This window comes from Cyrtonyx montezumae, unplaced genomic scaffold (assembly GCF_038088225.1).
Source record: "Cyrtonyx montezumae isolate F1298 unplaced genomic scaffold, pur_monq_1.0 scaffold_3, whole genome shotgun sequence".
Classification (NCBI taxonomy): Eukaryota; Metazoa; Chordata; class Aves; order Galliformes; family Odontophoridae; genus Cyrtonyx; species Cyrtonyx montezumae.
Window position 1 is genome coordinate 108552401 of NW_027072034.1, and position 12841 is coordinate 108565241.

Sequence of the window (12841 nt, forward strand, 5' to 3'; positions counted from 1 at the left end):
TGCCCAGCACCACAGCCTCCCTGGGTTTGAATGAGCCTAGGGGGGAAACTATTAAACCCCAAGTTTCCCAGGTGTGGGAGACATGCCTCAGACAGCATGAGATACTTCTAGCCAGACTTTCAGGTGACTGCGCAGCTTCTGTGCCTTGAAGGCACCTCTGCTTCAGAAAGGGTTCCTGCCCTCTGCTGAATCAACTCTGTGTTAATGTCTTTACCTCCTAAAATCCAAATTGGAGAACTAAAGAGTGGCAGATAGTGTTCTTAGGAACTGAGAAACCCTTTGTATTACATATGAATGGTTTGAAAGATGTTAATGTTAGCTAATCCCTTTTTACTGCAGTTACAAATAGCCTGAAAACATCTGAAACATCTGTAGCAGAGTGAGAAGTGTTCTTTCAGTATCACCGTACCCAGGTGCTGATCTCTGGCTCTTTCTTACAGGTGATAACTGGTGCTCTGCAGTCCTTAGTATGGATTTTAAAGTTCCCTTTGCCTTCTATCAATACTAACCTGGAGTCACTAATCAAGCAGCTTTTCCTCTTGCTGAAAGAATTTGCCAAGACAGGAATAGCCAAAGGCCAGAATTTCCACTTGGTTGTGAACTGTTTCAAAGTAAGTCAGAGCAAGGTCTGCTCACCTCTCCTTCAGAATTAATTGTGTAGAACGAGACTTCTTCCACTGCGGATCCCTCCTGTAGCTGATCCTGAAGAGTTAGTCTGGAGACCACAAGGTAGCGTGGGAGGAGGAGTCTTGCCCTGAGTCTTTCCTGAGTACAGACTTAAAGAAAGTTACCCTTTGGAGCTGCACACAGCTTGGAGCTGAGGGGTGGTGTTTTACTGAAGCGGATTTGCCTTCTTTCTTTCTTGTGATAGTAACTTGTTACCACCCTGTCTTCTGAGAGGCATCAGTTTTGAGCATGAGTGTTGGAATAAACCCTCACAGATTAAGTGAAGCAACTGTAGGAGGGCAATTAATTGTAGTAGTAACTGTTGTTACTGTGTGCATTGTCTTCCTTTACATGTCTTCTAAATGCATTGCTGAATTAGTTACAGCTTTGCAATCATAAGGGATGATGAGAGCCCCAATGCCATAAAGATTTTCTCCTCTTTCAGTCTGTGTTCCTGGATTGTGGCACGTCAGTGAGCATCCCCACTCATTTCAAGGACTGAATTTGTATATTTGCTTGTATTCAGTTTTCATCTCAAGATTGCTAGCGAAAAGCAAAGAAAACAGCACTGGAAGCAGTGTTAACTGCATGTTTGAGAGCAGCAGTTTGTCCTGTCAAACCCAAGTGTTATAAACAGTCAGGTTTTGATGTGAGATTATATTTTATGGTGCTATATGTGTATTGACAATGTGCAATTTGATTTTGCAGTCTGTAACAATACTTGTGAAGAATGCAAAGAGCCAAATAACAAGCAAACAGCTCCAAGTGCTGCTTGGCTTTGCTGAAGAAGATATTTATGATTCATCACGGCAAGCCACTGCCTTTGGCCTTCTAAAGGTATTTCTTTGGAGTGAGTGTATGGGTTTTGTGAACCACTGGAATGGTAGTGATTACATTTTGGTGGAAGTTTATAAGATCTCATTTCTGGAACAGCCTGCAGTGCTGCTGATGTTCTCTGTTACAGAAGAGGAAAAAGGGGACAAAAAAAAAAAAAAGCAGCAGAGCTTTCCTGTTTGACTTGTAGTCTCTGTTTAAAATTGTTTGGGAGGCTGTTTGATACACAAAATCTTAGAGTCATTAAGGTTAGAAAAGTTCTCTAAGATCACCCAGTCCAGCCATCAGTCCATCACCACCGTGCCCACTGCCCGTGTCCTCAGTGCCACATCCACACTGTTCTGGAACACCTCCAGGGATGGTGACCCCACCACCTCCCTGGGCAGCCTGTGCCACTGCACCACCGCTCCTGAGAAGAAATTCTTCGTATCAAACCTGAGCCTCCCCTGGTGCAACTTGAGGCCATTACCTCTCATCCTGTTGTGGTGCATATGAGGATGCATTTGGGTGGCAGGATGTTTTTGCTAAAGAATTCACATTCCAAACCATTGGACCAGGTATTCTGTGTCCTCCAAAAATGGATTTGCAAGCCAACTTTCTTCACTTTTTTTGTTTGTTGTTCATTGATTGATTCCCTCTGGCTATGTTTGAAGATGTGTAAAAGTCAGTGTTGATGTACCACTTGATACCAATGTAATCCCCCTGGTTATAATACAGCATCTCACACTGTGCAAACAGAACGATGTGACTCCAGCTGTGCTTTCATATTTTCAGGCTATTTTATCCAGGAAGCTGATTGTCCCTGAGATTGATGATGTGATGCAGAAGGTTGCCCAGCTTGCCATCACAGGCCAGAGTGAGCCAGTGCGAATCCAGTGCAGGCAGGTGGGAACCGTGAGAAGTCTCATTATTTACAGCAGTAACAGGCTGGAGGGCTCTGTGAGGCCATCCCAGCTCTCACAGAGATATGCCTTAGCTCTGTTGAATCCCAGCCCTGTTTCTCCATCCTCCTAATCGTTTTTCCCTTGTCTGGCTGGTTTTAGCTCATGAGATCCATAGCAGAACTTCAGGCTGCTTGCCTGCAGTGAAACTGCTTGCCAGGGCATGCCTTCAGAGGGCTCCTCAGCAGCACTTACACAGCTCCTCCTTTGAAGGCTTTAAAGCTTGTGTAACTTGCTGTTTTCTGTATCCCGGCAGAAGAGAATTTGCCACAAACCATGGTTCCTTCCCATTATTTCTTTTTAACCAAAAAACAGCTAAAAGCAACCGGAAGATGGAGTTGGTTGCTTTGTTTTGAGCACTGGGATACAGATGCAGCAGGAGCTGTGTGTGGTCAAACAGAGCTTTTCCACAGTTACCTGATGAATTATGAAGAATGCTGCATTTCTGTTAACAGAAGCCTGGGCAAGGCACGGTAATTACTCTGAGGACTGATCTGGCAGATGTCAGATGCAGATCCTGTTCCAGGCGTGGAACTTCCACCCCTTGTGGAATAGGAACTAGTGCATTCAGGAGGATGGAAGGATTTATTCTCATCTACCTTCGGATCCATAACTGCATTCCTTATATCTTTTCTACAAGCTTGTCCAAGTGTTTATTGTAACTCCTTTCTGTTGTGTTGTGTTGTTTTGTTTTCCAGATTTACTTGAAGTACATTCTGGATTACCCCCTTGGTGACAAGCTGAAACCCAATTTGGATTTCATGCTCGCACAGCTGGAGTGAGTTTATGCTCTCCACTTCTCTTTCTCTCAGTACAGAACCTTGGTGCTTTAAGTATGATTTTAGCATCATCCTTTTTGTTTGCTGTTCATGGAGAGGAGTGGGTGCACTGGCCTTTTGATTTTTTCCACCTGTAAAGAGCTTTCCTTTTTTTCTGAGGTGGATGATTGAGAAATGAAGCAGTTTTGACTTCCCCCTTTCCCAGCTGTTTTTTTTTCTGTTGTTGTTCTTCACCTGTATAAGCAAAGGTGCTGTTTTCTGCCTTGTGCATCACCAGTTGCACTGCTTTGTGACCCAGGTGAGCTAGAAAGTCCAGAAAGGAAACAGGAAGATGCATTTATATGGCTGCTGTCCCTTGGCAATTGTCTGAGCTGCAGCAGTTCAGCAGGAGCAGTGTGTGTGCCTGAAGCTGCCTTCTGAGCATGACCCCTCCCCCTTGCTTGAGGTGACAGCAGTTTGCTGTGCCCTCAGCATCACAGCACAGTGCTGTTGCAGTGGCACAGGTTGTCTGCAGCAATGATTCACCTCTGTGAATGTGCCCATTCTTTAGCAGGTGGAGCTGAGTGGCCTGTTTTGCTTCTCTTCTAAGCATTAGAGCAGGGAGCTGTTGTAAAAAGATCCATGTCTGTGTGTTACTGGCACTGGCGATCCTGATCCTTGTAAATCGTTAGTAACTTTATGGAGTGTCAGCCCAGCCCTAAACTGTTAACCATTTCCTTGCAGGTATGAGTATGAAACTGGAAGAGAGTCTGCTCTGGAGATGATTGTGTACCTCCTTGACATGTTCCCACAGGTAATGATCATCAGGTACCGTTCATCAGGCAGTTGATTCCCTTCAGCTGCTTGCAGTAACAGCATTTTTAGAGCAGTTTATTTGTTAAGAACTTGGTATTTCATATTAACTTCTATCATAAGCGAATATTCACTTATCTCCAAAAAAACTGTCTTTGCTCCAGAAGAGAGATGACATGCTGGAAGGTCTGCATCACTTCTGGATCTAATGTGCTCAGTCTGCAAGTAAAGCAAAGCTCTGTCAGCAGGAGCTTGGGTGAACGTGATGCAGGTTTATGCATTGGGATGTGCTGTGAAATACCAGTTTTGTTGGCCTGATTGGAGACAGAGGGCTTCTCGGTAGGATGAATCAAAAGACAGTTAAATAATAGCTGCATCTCTGTAGGATAACATGCATAAAATGCTAAGCTGCCCCGATGCCTTGCAGCTGGAGCTTGACTGAGCATACAGGAGGCTGAGAGAAGTGCAGTCAAGCAAGAGTATGGGAGGAAGGAGGAGAAATTGAGCACAGTGAGCTGTGCCTCTCCATCCTTGGTTCACGTTTGTACCAGCTACTCTGTATGGCAGCAAAGCACTGCTTTTTCTGCAAGAGAAGGGCCCTTGGGCCTTACTGCAGCAGTGCTTAGAAACGTATGCCTATTTCAATGCAAGTTAGTTATAAAAAGGCCCTTTAAGGTCTGCTACTCAGGTTGCTGTCTTAGAGGCACGTTAGCGAGTCAGGAGACAGAGGGGGCTGCTGTGCATTCCCTGCCTGCATCAGCAGCTTGGCTGTCCTCTGCATTAGTTCATCTGCCTTGACTTGAACCCTAGTCAGGGCTGTGCCTCAAATATCCCTCATCTCCCCTTTAAATGACAGAAGTTCCTTAGGGGTGTATCGCACACTAATGGTTGTTTCTTTCCAGGAGCTCCTCCACAAATACTGCGGGCTGTTTTTCATCTCCTTGTGTATGATGATGATAAACGATGACTCGGCCAAATGCAAAAAGATGGCGGCTTTGACCTGCAAATCTCTGCTCAGTAAGATAAACAACAATAAACAAGATCTGCTGTTTTCACTGGTCACAGAGTGGTTTCACAGCAAGAAGGTATTCATTCCATGCTCTTTTTTGTTCACTGAGTCTAGACTTCGGGGACTGAGTAAGATTAAGGCAAGCGTGATTGCTGCTGTCAGGCATGGTGCTTTGATGGCTGCAGTTAAGTCTGTCTTAGAGCTTTAGGAAAGGAGTATGAGCAGGAGTCAGTGTAGAAGAAAAAGCTTTTTAAAGCTGTGCTCAGTAACATGCTTCTTGTTAGCAAGAAGGGAGGGAGAAATGATAAACGTTTGTGTAGCTTCACAAATGCAGAGAACTGCTGCTGCTGTGGATCAGGATCAGCCTACAGATTTCCTGGCTGCATTCAAACGGTCCCACCTAGGATGGGTGTTTTGCCATGAGAGCCTTTGCTGAGGTTTAAGATTTGAGCAAATTCTTTACAGCTCTTCTGATCCCATTAACTGACTATCATGCTGTCTTTTGCCAAGACTTGCTTCATTTTGTGGCCAGCATCTGGAGGGTGGCAAACCTGGTCTTACAGACCTCCCGTTTTGGTCTGGATTCCTGGCTGTTCACTTCTCCAATAGGACCCAGTTTCTTTCCCTTTGCTCTAGTGTAGCAAGTGTTCTTCAGTACTTCATCCTTGACATCACTGTTGCGTTCAGTTCTGATTTATAGCTTTGAGCTACCCATGGTATTGTAAAGAACTCAATGAATGCAGAGTTGCCTCCACTGCTCTGCAGTTGGGAACTGGGCTAGAAAGAACCCTTTGGCATTTATTTGTAGGGTGCCTTCCCTGGGATAATGTGTCCTGCTAGGTGTTTGTGCCCCTAGCTGGCAGCATCTCCTATTTCAATAGTAGTCAGAAAATCAACCTTTCTTAAAATGCCACTGCTGCAGGTAAAAATAGTTGTCACTGGCTTGTGGGAGCTGCAGGACTTGATGAACAAGAGGTAACGGGGTGTTTTCTTTCTGCTGGCAGAGCTCACACCGCAGGCTGGCTGCCCAGGCGTGCGGCTTGTTCGTGGAAGTGGAGGGAGTCATGTTTGAGCGGCGCCTTGGAGCTGTCCTTGCCTTAGTTGAGAAAGAAATCAACCCAGTTCGGTTTGAAGATGTAAGTCATACTGCCACTTCCTTTTGGGGAAGGAAAATGGAAGAAGGGAAGAAGTGTAGGAGAGATTTAACCTTTGGTGATACTGTTTTGAGACTGAGGAAACACGCATAGTACACACATTTGTCCTGTACACACATTTGTCCTGAAGGGGACATATCTGATCTAGAACCATACTTTGTAGGCCCAAATTTCATGTCATTTGTCACAGCACAAGGAGCAAAGGAGCTTTGCAAAGCCTCAGCCTGCAGCTGTGCTGTGTAACCAGCAGATGCTTTGCTCCTTGTCAGCCTCTGTCTGGATTTCTGTGGGTGAAAGGGGTTCTTGAGACAACCCTTGAGTCATGGGCTGTTGGATTTTTAGCCTGTTGAATTGGTGCGTAGAATCACAGAGTCATTAAGGGTGCAAAAGACTTCTGAGATCACCTGTGCCAGTGCAGCACCACTCCTTCAGAGAAGAAATCATTTCTAATATCCAACCTGAACCTCTCCTGGCAGAGCTTGAGGCCTTATAGCAGTGTTTATGTCTCGGCAGCTTTCCCTGCTTGTGTGGTCCTTGCTGTGGTGGCAGGAGAGAAGGGATGGAGGAAGGAGTGGTGGAATGCACATTCTGGGACTGGGATGCCATAGTGTCTCTTCAGTTAGGAAACAGCCTGGTATCATGCTGACACCTGTTTACCTGGGAAGTATCTGCTAGATACAGAGATCAGTGTAAGCATGGGAGGTCAGAAGTGAATCACTTGTGACTGACTGCCTTGTTCAGTGTTACCTACAACTTTTACTTTCTGAGGAATTCACATACCATGGTTTTGTTGTTTGGTGGTTGGGATTTTTTGTGTGTGTGTACACCATTAACTCAGAATGACAAGGCTGCCTCAGATCCTGCACGGCATGTGGCACTCCCGGAGGGATCACAGACACTTGGGAAGCTGCCATGTGTGCTACTGGTGTGCCTGGAAAGCATGCTGAGCAAGGGAGGAGAGCCTTGGGGTGTGAAGATTGGCAGGAGGTGAAAGTATCTGCAGTAATAAGAAATGCCATGTGATCACTCCCTGTGCTGCACTGTGGGAGAGAGGCATGGGCTGGCTGCATCCTGCCAGCTGGGACTGCAGGCGGTCAGGTCCTGCACGCAGTTCAGAACAGCATTGCTCTAATGGAGCTACTTCCCTTTGGCTGGTTATAGGAACTGGGTACAGGTCACTCCTCTGCTTCCTTGTGGTGCTGGTAGGAAATGCACCTGGTAGGGAAATAAGCACTATCTTCACACCCTCTCAAGCACATTTCTGGTCTTGCTGATTTTTTTTCAGATAACTGAGGAGGAGGAGGAGAAGGCTGCAGATAGGCTGCTGTTCAGCTTCCTTGTGCTGGTGACAAAGCTGATCTCAGAGTGCAATTTGATTCAGCTAACTAAGCACGGGGACATTGTCAGCCAGATCTGGGGTGAGTATGGAGAGTCTGTGTTACACAGGGAAGATTCTTGAAGTGCCTTGGGTTTCTTCATGCCTGAAGGGAAAGAACGAGATACTGTCACACAAAGTTTGCGTGCTCATACGTAGCAGCTGCTGGGCAACAAGAACAGATCTTAATAGAAAAGGTTATGTAGCTGTTGAAAACCATATGCCATCTGTCTCAGTTGCTGGGAAGTATTTCCTATCATCCCAAGAGCAAACACTTGCAAATGATGGCATGTTTGACCGTAATTACAGCCTCCTCGATGAAGACTTTCACTTCTTCCAGGAGATTTCCCTGATGAGATCATGCACACAGCCAGCGATGACATGTGGCAGTGGCACTGTCAACACTGTGTGCCTGCCAGCATGATAAGGCCCAGAGATTGTCTGATCCCAGTGATTTCTGTATGAGTGAGATTCTGCAATGTCAGGCTGCATTACTGTCATTTTTGTCAACTTGTTTCCATTTGCTTTATTGCCAGTAGTGGAAGGCGTGTTTCTGGCTGGGTTCTGTCTTCAGCCTGCCAGGTGCTCCCTTTGAGAGACAAGGCAACCCTGGCAAGTCCTGGATTTGCTTTGGCTTGACAGAGATCCTAGGAACAATTTTATTAAGTTCCGAGCATATGAGCACAGTTGGTTTCTTCCACCATTTTACTGCAGTGTGTGCTCTGATAGCTCTAGGAGGGATGGGGTGATTTTTCTGCTCTTGCCAGGCCAGCTCCTGGACTGAAAGAGGTTTTCTCTCCCCTAGGCCATGTCCAGTCTCACTTGTGGCATCCCCACAGCTGGGTCTGGCTGACAGCCACTCAGATCTTTGGCTTGTTGTTTGCATCCCACAAGCCAGAAGACCTGGTTGCCAAGTGGAAGGAAAGGCAAGCAGTGAGGAGGAAAAAGCTGTCAGCAGAGCTGTCTGCATCCACTTTCTTCTTGGCTACTGAACTGGACAGAAAGGTGATTATGTCTGTGCTGCTCCTTCCCCTCTGCATGCACCCATTCCGTGCCCAGGACACCAAAATAACTTCAGTAGTTTGGTGTGCGTGTTTCTTAGTTGCTTCTGTCCGCTGCCTAATCCCAGTGACTTGAAAGCATTTGAGCAGCTGTCTATGCTGTTGGGGGGGGGCATCTCAGGGGCCTTATTCTAAGCAACACAAAGATTCCCTTCAGGATGCAGGCAGAACTTGTGCTGAGTCAGTTCACCAGCCTTCTTGGGAACCACGTTTGGTGACTGCACAGTGCTGCTGTGGGGTTCTGATGCTGGCTTCCTCTCATGTTAACAATTCCTTCCATGTTTTGTCCCACCAGGTGAAGGAACTTGTGTTTGCATTCTGCCACCAGCTGCACTCCAAGTTCCTGGACCAGTCCCTGGGAGAGCAGGTAGGAGCAGCAGCCTGTCTGGGGCTGCAGGGGGCACCTGAGGCAGTGTCACCTCCTGGCTGGGACTGTAGTGCTGCCCAGGGTTCTGGGGTCAGTATGCTGGAAGGGTGAGGGTGACAGGACGGACATTTTGGGCATCATGCAGAGCAGAACACGGGTCTATTCTGTGCAGCCCTTGCCCAGGGAGTCTGGCTCTGTGCAGTATAGACAGGATAAGGGCAACCAGATCTCTGCTGCTGTCTCCCTGAAGCTGAGGTCCTGGCTGCTTGCTTGTTGGAAGCATTTAACTGAGCTTTATGCTGTTGCTTGAAGGCGTGCCTCCACTATGCACCATCCCGCGGCATGGTGTGAACCCATCAGTGGGTTGGCCAGTTTCTCTTTTAGATTTAAAGTTGACTCTTGGCTACATTGAATCACTTCTGGTGCTGGCACTGTGGGAACCCCTATTGATTGACCGCTCTGTTTTCACATTTCAGGTTATAAAGAATTTGCTGTTTGTTGCCAAAGTTATCTACTTGCTAGCACCTGCCTCAGAGGAAAGTGAGCAGGCTGAAGAAGAACTTGGCTGTGAGGTGGAAGAGCAGGAGGCTTCTGAAGATGAGGAAGAGAAAGATGTTTCTGCTCAAGGAGAGGATGCAGAAGAGAAGGGCCGGACAGCCACGCTGATATGGCTGATGAAGAAGCTCTCTCTCATGGCAAAGCGAGAAGCAGCGTATTCCCCCAAGGTGCCACTAAAGGTGAGAACAAGGTTAGCCTACAGGTTTGATGTGGCAAGAGCTTGCACAGGCTCTTTGCTACCACAGGCTGCTGGGAACTGGTGCTGAGGTGAGGAGTAGTAGGTGCTGATGGAGAAACCAAGCATTTCAGGTTGGGATTCTGAGGAAGGTCTTCCTTCAGTTCTCTTCTGCTTTGCTGGTGCTTCCAGGCGGTGGAAAGGTGGGAAGCCAAAGGCACCAGGGTGCAGGGACCTGGTGTGGAATTCCACACCTGTGATTCTACGCACCAATTCAAACAGGCTAAAAATCCAACAGCCCATGACTCAAGGGTTGTCTCAGGAACCCCTTTCACCCACAGAAATCCAGACAGAGGCTGGCAAGGAGCAGCTGGGCAGGGGAATGGCAGTGTGGAATTACTTGTCAGGAGAAGGGGAGGCCATGGGACTGTGATTTCTTGTGGTGCAGAAGAGAAGGCTGAGCTTTCTTTTCTCAAGCTATCACAGTACGGGACAGTGACAGAACAAGCTTGTTTTTAAAGTGTTACCAGCTAAGAAGTGAAGTCAGAGCTCGCACATTTACATATCTCACGGGGCTGTGACTCGTCTGAAAGCTGTACATAGCTGCACTAAGACCTTATGCCAGCAGTATCTGAAGCACCTTGTACACTGAGCTGTGATGCACATGTAGCTGCTCAGTTAGGCAGTTTCCTTCTTACACTCTTTTGCAGAGGAGCTGCATCTTTAAGTTCCTCGGAGCCATCTCAGTGGATCTGGGGAAAGACAGAATTGAGCCATACCTTCCAACAGTCCTCACTCCTTTGTACAGGGAGCTGAACAGCACCTATGCAGAGCAAGGTAAGTGATATCCTTCACCATGCTTGCCCCATCATCCTTTTCCTCTGTTGAGGAATAGATACCTTAACAAACAGTGCATTTCACTGACTTGCAGTTTAATTGAAGTATCAGGAGAGGAAGAGAATGTATGACAGCTGCAACAAAAATGTACATGTCAACAAAGCAAAGTCCTGGAGTTAGGCAGGCTCCTGCATGCAGGGGGGTAAAGCTTGAGCTTATGTGAAAAAAGTGTAGTACTCAAGGGTGGGCTCATGGCAGCAGGACTGACTCCTCAGCGAGGGCAGGCTGTGCAGGTCTCAGAGAAGCCAGAACAAAGCTGCTGCCAAGTGTCTGTCTTTCTGAAATGCCATATTCAAGTCTGCTGCGAGGATTAGGGGCTCAAAGATTCACATCCTGTGGCTAAAAGTGTGTTTCAGAAGTGGAGAGGAGGTGTTTATGGCCACAAGAGCAAGGAACTGTACAGTTTGGAAGTGCTTGGTTGGCAGGAGCTGCTGTTTTCCCCAGGTGTTCTCTTTTGAAATAGAGCATCCTGAAAATGAACTTCAGTGTGTGTCATGTGAATAGCGACTGAAATCAGAGAACCAATGCTGCAGCGAAGGGGTTGGGGGGAAAGCTGAGCAGAAACTTGTTCCTCCTCCGTGGGGACCTGTGTTTATTTAACATTCTTAAGGAAACCTGAAGGTACATACTGTGGAAAATGACAGCAAAGATTGCAGGACGGCCTCAGCACTTAATTGCAGAGCAGTGAATCTGCGTGCGTGACCTGTACGACGTGATGCTGGTCAGAGAAAGACCAGCTAATTTCCCATGATGGACTCCTGACTTAAGAACAATCCTGATGGTTACACTGTTCATGAGAGTGCTTTAAGTAAGTCACACAAATCCACAAGGATCAGGATAAGCACAGGCAATGAAGCAAAGAACAGCTACACAGCCATACATTTAGAGCGACATGTGCCTTAAAAGTATATTGTGCAACACTGGGTCCCACGTCTCTAGAAAGGATATAAAAGAACTGGGGAAAAGGAGAAGGGCAGTGAATACTGGGAAAGATCCATCAGTAAGAATATTTTTAGTAAAAGGGGTAATTCTCTATTGGGTTCTTGGCTTTTGCTTCATATGCTGAAAAGATTAAGCTAGTTTATTTTGGTTTATTAGATCCAACACTGAAGAACCTTTCCCAAGAAATTATAGAACTGCTCAAGAAATTGGTCGGTCTGGAGGCTTTTTCACTCGCCTTTTCTTCTGTGCAGAAACAGGCCAATCAGAAAAGAGCTATGAGGAAAAAGCAGAGGGCTTTACAGGTAAGTTTATTCTGCTTCCCCTCTGGGAAAAAACAGGGCTTTTCTAAAGGCTGGAGAGCTGACCAGGAAAGTGAGCATGAAGATGAGCATGAAGAATAACTTTGTCCTGAATTAGGATAGTTTCATTTCAGAAACTTGTTTAAGTATTGAGAAGGGTGGTCAGGTACTGCAACAGCCTCCCTAGGGCAGTGGTCACAGCCCCAAGCAAGCAGCATTTGGGAAACACTCTCAGACATAGGGTTTGTTGGCTTGTGCAGAGCCAGGACTCGATCATCTTTGTGGGCTCCTCCAACTCAGGATGTTCTATGATGCTGTGTTTTCATTTAAGGTAACATTTGGGGCAGCTTTTGACCGACCCCAGGGCCCTACTGTTTAGGTTAGCTGAAGAGCAGCAATAAATGTGGCTCCAGCAGCCAGAAGACCCTGAGTTCTGAGAAGCCTTGCAGCTAAAAGTGTGCTGGCTGTCAGTCACACATTTCTTTGGAACTGTGCTTACAGCTTTAACTAAGCAAACTAATGTTTTCTTTTTCATTAGACTGTGGCAAACCCTGACATCGCTGCAAGGAGGAAGCTGAAGAGACATAAGAATAAAGCAGAAACAAGGAAGAGAAAAATAGAATTCCTGCGTCCTAGCTACAAGGCCAAGAAACAGCGTGGTCACGCTCTGAAAGACTTAGCAATGGTGGAACGAAAAGGCTTTTCCTGAAACAGAGGATTAATTTGTAAAAATGAATTTCAAGCTAATTACTGTTGGGGTGGGAAGGGGAAAAAGAGAATATTTACATATTTTAATTGTATTTATTTGTATTTTTTCCATGTCCTCTTTTTCAGCTAGGATCTTAAATAGAAGCTTTTTAATAAAGCTTAAGGGTTTTTTTTGTTTGTTTGTTTTTTCCCCCAACCTGTGTATTTATTAGAGTGGGTACAGTTGATTGGACCACCACTCACTCTGGGTTGTATGATACGGTGACTGCATTCACACCTATGGC

General features: G+C 46.4%; 1 protein-coding gene across 1 annotated transcript in view; it reads left to right on the forward strand.

Annotated features, from left to right (window-relative positions):
• UTP20 (UTP20 small subunit processome component) overlaps positions 1-12720 on the forward strand; it is a 59363-nt gene extending 46643 nt beyond the window's left edge. Inside the window, exons 49-62 of the mRNA XM_065742757.1 lie at positions 441-611; positions 1375-1503; positions 2275-2385; positions 3140-3219; positions 3944-4013; positions 4915-5097; positions 6026-6157; positions 7461-7593; positions 8356-8555; positions 8907-8978; positions 9455-9715; positions 10422-10548; positions 11707-11852; positions 12388-12720. Of these exons, the coding sequence (XP_065598829.1) occupies positions 441-611; positions 1375-1503; positions 2275-2385; positions 3140-3219; positions 3944-4013; positions 4915-5097; positions 6026-6157; positions 7461-7593; positions 8356-8555; positions 8907-8978; positions 9455-9715; positions 10422-10548; positions 11707-11852; positions 12388-12558 (1986 nt within the window). The 3' untranslated portion in view covers positions 12559-12720. The remainder of the gene's footprint in view (positions 1-440; positions 612-1374; positions 1504-2274; positions 2386-3139; positions 3220-3943; positions 4014-4914; positions 5098-6025; positions 6158-7460; positions 7594-8355; positions 8556-8906; positions 8979-9454; positions 9716-10421; positions 10549-11706; positions 11853-12387) is intronic.
• The last annotated feature ends 121 nt before the right edge of the window (positions 12721-12841 follow it).